The 11,404-nt window shown below is 39.2% G+C and overlaps 2 protein-coding genes across 2 annotated transcripts in view; one reads left to right on the plus strand and one right to left on the minus strand.

Annotated features, from left to right (window-relative positions):
* The window catches only part of LOC127162127 (GTPase IMAP family member 5), a 269,255-nt gene that overhangs the window by 73,574 nt on the left and 184,277 nt on the right, over positions 1–11,404 (minus strand). The window lies entirely within an intron of this gene.
* Positions 7,724–11,170, plus strand: LOC127161916 (uncharacterized). Its single transcript, XM_051104678.1, has 2 exons — positions 7,724–7,839; positions 9,321–11,170. Exons 1-2 carry the CDS (start codon positions 7,818–7,820, stop codon positions 10,733–10,735), a joined length of 1,437 nt encoding a protein of 478 aa, XP_050960635.1. The 5' UTR covers positions 7,724–7,817; the 3' UTR covers positions 10,736–11,170.

Here is an 11,404-nt window from a genome sequence, read left to right on the forward strand (position 1 = left end):
AACCTAAATTTTAGATTTTATTGCAAGTTAAAAGTGTGGAACTCTAAGGAAAGAAAAATCATTTGCACTGTATTTTCTCTGAATTACCACTGTATATTAAATGTGCAATATAAATGAACTTGCCTTGCCCTGAAAGATGCCAAAATGTGCTTACAGACAAATCTGACCATGCTACAAGGAAAAGACAAAATAGAAGACAGAGTAATCATTTATTTCTAAAAAAAAAAAAAGCTCAAAAAAGTAGAATGGAACCAAATGGTGTCAAACAGGTAAGAATAAACAATAAACCTAACAAGCATGTTCCAGATTTTTTTTTTTTACATTTTCATCAACAAATCTAGCAGTAGGACTTTGATCTGACTTTGAACTGTGTGTGTGTGTGTGTGTGTGTGCACCTGGTATTCATCACGTTATGGGGACCAAATGTCCCCACAAGGATAGGAATACCAGTAAATTTTGACCTTGTGGGGACATTTGTGAGGTCCCCATGAGGAAACAGGCTTATAAATCATGCAGAATGAGTTTTTCTGAGAAAGTAAAAGTGTGCACAGTCTCCTGTGAGGACTAGGTTTAGGTGTAGGGTAATAGAAAATACAGTTTGTACAGTATAAAAACCATTACGCCTATGGAATGTCCCCATAAAACATGGAAACACAACGTGTGTGTGTGTGTGTGTGTGTGTGTGTGTGTGTACCTGGTATTTATCACATTATGGGGACCAAATGTCCCCACAAGGATAGTAATACCAGTACATTTTTTAGGTTTATAAAAAAGGAAAAGCGTTCATTGAGATGTTCATGTGTTTGTGACCTCAGTGACCTCAGCAGGGCCCAGGGGCATTTCTAGGATTATAATACATCAGGGGCTGGTGGTGTTGGGTGGGAGCTCACATCATGTTCACATAAGATTTTGTTAGACACAAGTGGTTAAACCTGGATCCTTCTAGGTGGGTCCGGGGGCATTAAACCGGGTGTTAAAGATCTTGTTACACTATTAACAACAGTAAATAGTAACCACTGCAAATAGCAAACATATCAAAGTATTATAACAAAATTATAACATTACAAAAATATGGTAGAGAAATAAAATAATACATTTGAAGATGTATTTATAACTGTAGCAAATATATAGTTGCATGCAAAAATAGGTCTCTATTTTTTTTCCCAAATTTCATTTTATTTATTTATGTTTTCTGTTTTCATTGTTCTGGTTAACTTAATGGTTAAATTTAATTTTATTAATCAAAATGTATTTAATCATGTGTAATTAATTAAAACCATGAATCTTATACAATTTACCATCAGTTTATCAAAAGTTAAGAAAAATTACGTTTAGGACCCTATGAAATGTTTTTGTTTTTTTTCTCACTTTACGTTTTATTGTTACCAAATATGTTTTAGCTTGTCTGTTTATTTGAATGCATAAAAACAACTTTTTATTTATTTTTACAATAGCCTTATGGAATTCTGTGTTGTGTATTGTTCTGGTTATCAGATGAAGGTATAAAATATTAGATAAATTGATCTTCCAATGAAAATGATATTTTATTTTTGGCAAATAAAGGGGATTTACTATTCAAAGTTAAAACATGGAAGAAATATTGTGTGAGGAATTTGTATATTTTGTTTTATTAATTAATAGTAATAGTAGTAGTAGTAGGCACATACATTATACTGAATGGTTAATAAAGTTAAACCAAACGTTTACTTTGACGGGCTGAATGCCTGTAAATTTCTGTGTGTATATTTGACGCTTGTTTTACTCAAATGAAACAGTGAAATGCTCATGAAGTGACTCTCAGAGCAGTTCTGGAGATGTTGTTCATGTATTTATGTCCTCATTTAGTGAAACGGCAGACGCTGAAATCACTGCGCGTGTCAGTGTTATAGAAAACGAAACCACACGAAACCACACGCAGAACATGCAGGATTCATATTTAAATAGTGTTTTGCCGCATAATATTTACAGATACCAGTCCATATCGCGACTTGATTTAAGTGTAATGACCAACTTTTGATTAAATCATTCAAACTTTGTCAAATTCCGTGGAAATCATAGGGCCATACAAAAAAAAAAAAAAAAAAAAAAAAAACATTCGGGGCTGGAGTAAAAACTTTCGGGGCTGGAGCCCAGAATGATTAGCCCTAGCGACGCCCCTGGCAGGGCCTAAAACTCTTCCTGGTGAGAGAGAGCGTTTGTTCACTCTGGTTAAGAGAGAAACTTTGATTTGGGAGGGTTTGGGTTTGTGTCAGTATGTAGCTCAGTTTAAGATGAATCATTGTTTCCACTTTATGTCGTTAGAGATGACTCAGAAACAGATCAGCTGCACAGTGAGCGGACAGATATTTAGGTGATGTTTTTACTCACTCTTTTGCTAAAGGTCAGGCATCAGATGCTTTCACTTTCGAATTCGCGATCTTGTCACAAGAAAAGATTATTGTCTGTTTTGCTTACATGTATACACCTTTCACTTTTTAGGACTAAAACAAAAGATGGATTCATTGGTAGCACTTTCTTTATTAAAAGCATAACAACAATAAAACAGGCTACAAAACGAATGATCCTGTACCGACCAATAAATTACAGAACGTTTAGCAAACACTGAGGAATCAAATAAAATGAAGCCTCCATAACGTAAATGACAGCTTTTCAAAATGGAAGCAAAAAGAAAAGTGAAACTCTGTCGGTGACAGTGCTCGCATGTTTATTGGTCGTATTCGTCATTTTTGCCGCGAGCTGTGCGCACCTTCGCGCTCGTGCTGACGGGACAGTGGTATTAAGCTCCACATCAGAAGCGCTCGCACTGAATGAGTGATCAGTGAAATCTGACTCCTGCTGCAACGCGCGCTTTACAGAACAGAAGCTCTGGAGCAGTGCAGACCATGCACTCGCACAAAGGCGACCACGTTCAATTTTAGCTAAATAAAACATATTTTGCATAAGGCATGAAGTTTTGGTGGGTGTTGGCATACTAGACAATTAACAGTTTGATCATGCATTGTTGATCAGGCAGGCCTTTGTTTACCTTTGTCCACTGTTGTTTATCCATGATTTCAAAATAAGAAACGATATGAAACAAAGTCTTAGCTTTCAAATTTTGTACGTTTTACTTAATTCAAACAATACATACCGTTTTGGCGCACTTAATGTGGCGCCAAATCGTAAAACGTAGCAGTTAAAGCCAGAGCCTTTGAAAATCAGCGTCGCGACAAGCTTTGATGTCGCCGCCACACGGTCACGTGGTTGAACTGTTCAAACAGCGCTGACTATACATTTGAACGAGTATAAGTACGATAGACGACAGCTTCACCATAATGTAGTAGCAGAGCTATTGCAAGCGATTTTAGTGCTGGAAATCCATTTGTCTATTACTGAAACTCCCGCGTGTTCATTGAGAGCGCGGGTCATGGTTGCTCAGCAACTGCAGACGCCACGGGAGCGCGAGCCACAGAGCGCTTTGGAAAGAAAGAGAAAGCGGCGCGTCTGGCGTTCTCACTGATCTAATATAATGACATCTATTATAGATCAGTGGGCGTTCTCCACGCGTTTTTAGGCATGTGAATGGCCGCTTAGTCAGCTTTGCGTGTTTCAAATGTAGATTAGAATGTGATCATTTCAAAGTTGCATAATATATTGATCCACATCTCATAGCAGGAATCTGCTTCTTCTTGTAGTTCAAACACACCGTTTGAAATGTAATGACAATTACCATAGTTGGCTAAGCTTTTTGGAAACCCCAGTCAGTCATTTTTGGCTTCCTGCATCAGAGAGAAGAGAATGTGTAGGAAGTGTCAGTGCATGTGCTGGTGGTGTGTGATCGAATTCCTCTAGACAACAGCTGCTTTCACGTGCGAGTGTGGATGCACAGAATCAGGTGTCTGAGAACTAAATGCTGTCGTAGAAAAGCTCCTGAACCTGCTGAAAGACCTCAGTGTCCTCCATCTGTAACCTGTGCAAATTCAGGAGGGAAACTTCTCTGCATCAGCATCACTGAAGATCCACTTACAGGTACAAATTACAATTTATAGCTCTTAAAACATATTTACTGACATAAGACTTACTGATATAAACATTTTATAATTCAACTTTATTTGGAGTACTACTTGTGCACAATGCACATTCCTTAATATTAAGCCTAAAATTGTAAAATGAATTAATTAAACATTTTCAATGTCACTAATGTTGAGGATTGTATGATATTTAAATAATATCAGTCTTTAAATGCAAGATATTTAAAGTGCACCTAACGTATACTTGCAATAGCTCCATCTTAGCACAATTAGACTTCAGGTTTATAAAACAGTTGTAGGAGGAGAAAAGGATGCTAAAGTTGTTTGTTTTACTGTTGATCTGATGCACTGCACTGGTGTGTGATTATTATTTTATTCTCATGATAAAATCTGTGAGTGTCAATGCAGACTCTATGCCATCTTCTTTCCTTAGACAGTGTGAGTGTTAGTTGTGTGAGATGAGTGTGAGACAGGAGGATGAACAATTCGCTAAATATCCCAGCGTGAAAGTGAAACCAGAGTCACCGGCTGCTGTTTCCTGAACAAAGTCCTCAACATGAAGTATTTTATAGAAAGTGTGTGTAAAGGCATATTCATGTTTTGTGTTGTGTTTGTTTTGTGCATTATACTGGTGATCTGTGTGGTGTTAAAGTTGCTGAAAGGACACACATCTTCACACAGACTTTACTAGTACTACATCTTTGTAGTCATGCCACCAGCTCAGTCTGAGTCAACCACATTAGCACTGTTTCCTCAGGTTTACAGTTTCACATCAGATATGACAAGAAAAAAGAGTCTCAGTGTTTATGACCACTAGTAAACAGTGCACTTTTACTGTGTGTTTGTATTTGTGTGCTTTAGTTTCACATGAATGTCAAAAGCTGATGGTTCAGCTTCTAAACGAGGGATTAATTAACAACAAAACACCTACACATTATTACAAGAGTGTATCTTTATCATTCTGCATGGTCAGTTTACTCTCAGATCACACTCAACCTTTATTGCAAAAGTTCTGTTGTTGTGTTTGTCACAGAAATCCCTCTGTTTGTCAGTGTTGGATGATGGAGATGATGGACAGCAGTGTGAATGTGACGTGTGCAGAGATTCAGATCTCAGACGGGTTTGAGTTCAGAGTTCCTGCTGACAGATTCACTCACTTCCATCAGTCTGACTGTGAACAGCTCTGGTACTCACAGGTGACAGTGTGTTTCTGTCCTCAAACCACACCATTATTCATCATCAAACTCATAATCATGCTTTATTTGATCAGGACGGGCGTCTGATGGCACTTCCAGAGAATCCACACAGACTGATTGATCCGGTTATTTCTGTCTCCTCTGATCGTCTCGTCACGTCTCGCTGTGTGGACGAACTTCATCACGAGATCCGCTGTGATGCTTCAGGAGTAAATGATTTCTCTCTCAGCATTTGTGTTTTCACCAGTGTTGGAGAAAATTACTTTCAAATGAATGTATGACAGTGTTACATCAGCCACAGAAAACAGCGACTGATTGTGTCACTTAGTAACTTGTTACGGAAAGTAATTCATCACGTTACTTTTAAATTACTTTTTGTCACCTGAGCTGGGCTTGCTCATTTATTTATTTATTTAAGTTTTATTTCCGTTATCTGTAAAGGCACTTTCATACTGAAAGTGAAATGAATAATCCTCAGGCTGAAGGAAAAGTCTCTCAACATGGCAACACAAGAGCTGTACGTCAATATATGGGAAAACAAAGTAACTGGAAGACAAACTAACTGTTCATTGTTTCATTATAATCTTAAAAGAAATGAACTAATTTTCTAGTTGCCTGAAAAAAAAAAAAACAATCTGATTATGTTATTTGTAATGTATTACCCCCAAAACTGTTTTTCATACATTAACAGATGTAAATTATTATTAATATTATTTTACATGAAACTCTTCAATCAATTTAAGATTCATGAACACTGTAAATGCTGCTCTAATGAATCTTTCTGTCATCACAGTTCAGACTGGACACCATCTTCAGAGGTGAGAGAATCACTTTAGTAAAAACTCTGTGTTGAACTGAATCTTCTGTGAATCTTCAAGTGAATCATGATGATTGTGTTTGTGTTTTTCAGTGAGGAATCAAACTGCAGTGACTCCAAACTCAGGTGAGTTTCAGCTGTTAAACGTCTGATTATTCACTAATAAAACACTGCACATCTGATTCACACTCAACACACTTTCAATCTGTTCTCTCATATTTATCATCATGTTTGTAAAGATGATCTGAATGACTCCAGATTTCCAGTGCTCAGCAAAAAAATATTCAGAGCTTTAAATCTCAATATTGATTTTTCATTATACATCAGCAGATTTGATATTTGATCAGTGGTGGTGGCTGTTTGCTCTCTTCATCATCATCCTCATCCTCATCTTGATCTGTGTCTTGGTGCGTAAAAGGATCCTCAGGTGAGTCGAGGCTGATCTCTCAAACATGATTCTTCAGTCATTACATTTTACACACTAGTTCACTAGAGCTCATGTCATCAATCACATTATCATTCATTTCACCTTTAAAATCTCTCTGAATAAACAGGTAATATGTGATAACAAGTGTCAGTCTGTTTTCAGAGGAAATCACAGTTCATTCGTCAGCAACAGGATGATGATCCAGACAACAGGTGAGTGAATCAAATGATAATTGAACTGATTTACTGAATCTCATGATCATTTAAGAGCTGAATCAGACAGATGATGTTGTAAACTGTTGAATCTGTGTTTGCTGTTGTGTGAATGTGTGTGTTTCACGCAGGAATCTGAAGACGGTCTGATCTGATCATCCAAGAATCAGTTCAGTGAATCAGTAAATGATCTTCTGTTCTTGATGCAACCCTGCCACAACCATCTTTATCTCAGCATTTGAGTCCTTTCAGTTGTATAATGCGATTCGATCAATAAATGTGGTTTTGGTGCTGGCTGATGTGTGCTGACAGATCATTGTAGTGAATCAGTGTTTGGACCGCATAAAGATCATAAAAATCACAGCCTGAGATCAGTAACGTCACATTTACACATTCAATGAACATAAACTTGATAGTCAGCTAGAAAAATCACTCTGTACAGGAGAGTTTTGATAAATGTATGCAATATAACACTATATTAGCTAGATTGATTAATGTGGGTGGCAAAATATTATTTTCACAGAACTAACTACTCTTACTACTCGTTATGACTAAAGCCCTGCACATAGCACATGTGTGTGTTGTGTCTAAAATAGACCAATTTGCACAAGCATAATCCTTACATACCTTTTAATAGGAGTCCATAAATAGCACAGGAAAATAATGTTAGAATGATGCCCAGTAGCTAGAGCTGTATTCCTCCATTCTCGGCCTTTACCCAGTGAAGCGCACTCTAAAACACTCTTCTTCTCAACACCAACCTACAGTGTGTGTTTAATTCTCTCTAGTGGGGAATAATCAGGGAATAATTAAGGAGTTGTTTGTCACAGTGATTTGCATAAACAGACGCACACACAAGCACAATGAAAAACACTGAAAGTAAAACTGAACATCAAACACTAACAGCGGTTAGTGTCTCTCACCAAGGCATGATGGGACACATTTCCTCTACTGATCCAGCACTGAATGTAATGTCAATCTTCGGCGTGTTGTTGCTGCTGTTCGCCGGCAGGAGGCGCCAGATCTGCGTCAAACTCCCGCTGATGACGTTTGATCTTCCGCTTCTGCGCCTGCGCGACCCCGAACTGAAAACGGAACAACAAAACCAGCAAAACTCGACAAAAACAGCGTCAATGTCGATCTGACACCAGCATCATGTCTGGAAACTGTTTTCCAGGTGTGTAAATATCAGTGTATTACTTATTAGTTACACCGCTCGTGTTTCTGTGTATCAACATGTTATTTGTTTACATCTGAACAGATCAACTTTATTAGCAAACTGTTTCTGAACATTTGTCCTTGATAACACGCGTCTGCTAACATGAGCTCATGATTATGAACAATTACATCACAGAAATCATTCTGTCACACAAAATCATCCTGCAGTGTTCTGGACTGTTCGTTTATAAAGCGTTACATTGGTTCATAAAATAACCAGAACTTTATATTATATACTGATCTGCGGTCAGCTATTTTGTGTTTTATGGGCCATTAGACAGAAAACAACAGACAACATACATTATAGTGTAAAGTCTTCAGAAAGTTAATATTAGTACATTTTTAAAAAATGTAAAATAATAATAATAAAAATAAAAAATAATCATATTTTTATACCTGAATTTGCATTTAATCAATCTGTAAAAAAAAAAATAAAAAAATTATTGTTCTTTCTTTCTTTCTTTCCTTTTTTGAATTTTATTTAAGTTTTGAAAGAACTTTAATGTATTGTTGTCATTTATATTCTACAATCTGTTATAATGCAGAAAACCACATTAAATGGTAGTATACAGTGTAATGTTTAAATAAAAATAAGTCATATATTATTAATTCATCAATTAAAATTAGTTTCACATTTCAAACCCCATGTCCTGTTGAGTGGCTTGTTTGTTGTTTGTTTATTAATTTCATTATATTTTTTTGTAAGATCCTTTTTCTTTTTTGGCATGTTATCAATCTGATTTTGTTTATTATGTTTGTTATCAAATTAGGTTTATTATTATCAGTTCAGTGATAAGATTAATTAAGGTAACAACAATAAAGGCAACAACAGTTTCAAGGTGACAAAATTCTGTTTTGTTTTTTTTCTTTTTTTAAATAATAGTTTTAGTTAAACTAGTACAGTAGTCTGATTCTTTGACAGTGCAAATTGTCAATAAAGGTAACACAATTTTGATCTAATTTTTGAACTACAGTTTATTCTGTGGTTTATTGTTACATTATTTTCTGTCTTATAAGGCCCAAACCACCTTGAATTTAGTATATAGTATATATTTCTTTAAAAAATAAGTGATGTTATTAACATATATATTAATATATAAATGTTTTTTTATTTAAAATTATTTCTTAAAATTATTTCTACATTTTTATTTGTTAACTTTAACATGTTTTAGTTTTAATCCCTATTTTGTTAAGAGTTTTTTATTTATTTATTTTTATGTCAAGTCCAGTATTTATAGTTTTGTTGTGCATTTCAATAGTCAGTTTCCTTTAAAGTGCACCATTTCAATAAATATTTTTAACAATATTGAATGTAACTTTTAACAAGGAATTCTGAAAGAGATTGATTTTGTTTTAATGTTCATAATTCTTTGTCATGTTGAAATAAAGATTATGAAAGTGCAGTTTGTCAGTGAAAGTGAGCTCTGCTTCTGATTCTAGATCAGTCGAGTGGAGAGGAGGCGTTCAGATCCGAGGAGGAGGAGCAGAGCGACAGAGCGGAGCTGAGACTCGTTCTGATTGGCCGCACGGGCTCAGGCAAGAGCGCCACCGGAAACACCATCTTAGGACGACGTCACTTCCTGTCTGCGCTGAGGGCGAGTTCGGTGACGTGCGTGTGTAAATGCGGCCGCACGGATGAGGCGACGAAAAGCATCCTCGTCGTAGACATGCCGGGATTCGGCGACACTCGTCTCGACGCGGCTCACGTTAACGCAGAAATAGCGAAATGCATAGCGCTGACGGCTCCGGGGCCGCACGCCTTCCTGCTGGTCGTCCCGCTCGGACGCTACACGGCGGATGAAGATCGGGTCGTCGCGCAAATGCTGCAAGTGTTCGGCGAGGAGGCGCTCCGCCACACGGTGGTGCTGTTCACACGCGGAGACGAGCTGGACGAATGCGGGATGGAGAGTTTCCTGGAATCGGCTCCGGAGCGACTGAAAACACTTCTGCGCGACTGCGGCGGACGATACTGCGTCTTCAACAACAGAGCGCCGGAGAACCGCACGCAGGTCAACGCGCTGCTAACGCTAGTGGATAGCATGGGCGGAGCCTGTTACACCAACAGCGTGTTCCTGCACGCCGAGCGCGCCATACGGGACGAGCAGCGGCGGCGCGGTCACAGCCGACGTCAGGCCCTGCGATCCGCTGTCAGACGCTTCCGAACCGAAGCCGCGCTCTCGGGGAAAGTTCTGGAGCGCGTGAAAGCGCTAGTAGCGGCGGGAGCCACCGGCATGGCGGTAGGAGCCGTGTTCGGAGCCGCAGCTCCTCTAGCGGTCGCGGCGGGAGCCTCCGTGATGGGCGGCGGAACGGTAGGGCTAGCGGGAGTCTCTGCAGCAGGAAGCGCAGGAGTAGGCAAAGCATTCGGCGCAATAGTAGCGGCCGCCACCGGAAAGAGCGCCGTGGCTCTGGGAGCGGCGACGGGCGGCGTGTTGGGCGGATCGGTGGGAGCGTTAGTGGGAGCGGAGGCCGCCGGACCACGAGAGGCCGCGCTGGAAGCAATGCAGCAGGTGGGAGCGATGGGTGCTGCGGTGGTGGGCGTGGCTGCAGGAGTGGGCGGAGCCGTAGGGGCGGGGGCAGCGTTGGGGGCGGTTCTAGAGGGAGGAGCCATAACAGCTGGCGAAACTGTTGCCGCGAATGCGCTGGTCGGCGTAGGAAACGCAGCAGTGCAGCCCGTGGCCACCGGTGTCGGAACAACCGCGCGCATCCTGGGCGCCGTCGGCGAGATCGGAAGAGCGGCGGCGGGAATCGCGCTGGCTGGAGGACTCGTGATCAGAGTAGTGAAGGAGAAAGTTCGGTCCGCTTCAGAAAACAGCTACACTGAACGCAACTCCTACGAGATCCAGTGGAACAAGTGAGCGATGAGGAGCACAGGGCTGACGTTTACAATTGCACTGCATTGTATGAAATTATACAAAGTCGCATCAGCACTTAGAGTGACTAATGCCTGTCGTTTAATTCAGATTTACACGAAGATTATTTGATGTTTTTGGAATTTTTACTTGTTTTTACTTGTTAATATAAACCTGCGCAGTCACATTCAGACGCTTTGTTCCGTCTCATGGAACAATCGTTCTGTGCTCTTGAGGTTGATCTGCTCAGTATTGCTGTGTTTAAATAGATCCTGACATGTAGGTGATGATTGAGTGTCTCTGCCGAGGCTGGACTGGTTTGGGCTGGTTTTGTGAGATCAGATCTATTCAAACAAACACTCAGCACATGTGTGAATTCACTGAACTCTGTGTTTGTTTTCTGAAGCCGTTGAACAAAAATAAACACACATGCATGAATTATCTCAGACTTGTTTTGATTTGTGATAGCAGCACTTCAGTCACAAACATCTGCTATTATTTTATCATTTAAAGCTGTAAGTATATTATGGGATGTTATAATAAGATTTATGTTTAATATTTAACTGCAACACAAACATGAGGTATTCAAACTGAAACTTTTTTATGCTTTTTTTTCTGTTTTAGTGTACACAAATAGCGTAAACAAAAATATTTATGACAAAAAATTGTCACATT

The sequence above is a fragment of the Labeo rohita genome, chromosome 3 (assembly GCF_022985175.1).
Source record: "Labeo rohita strain BAU-BD-2019 chromosome 3, IGBB_LRoh.1.0, whole genome shotgun sequence".
Lineage (NCBI taxonomy): Eukaryota > Metazoa > Chordata > Actinopteri > Cypriniformes > Cyprinidae > Labeo > Labeo rohita.

Coding starts and splice junctions, on each gene's coding strand:
- LOC127161916 (XM_051104678.1), top strand. CDS start 7,818: ATGTCTGGAAACTGTTTTCCAG. Junction 7,840..9,320: donor GTCTGGAAACTGTTTTCCAG/GTGTGTAAATAT, acceptor TTCTGATTCTAG/ATCAGTCGAGTGGAGAGGAG.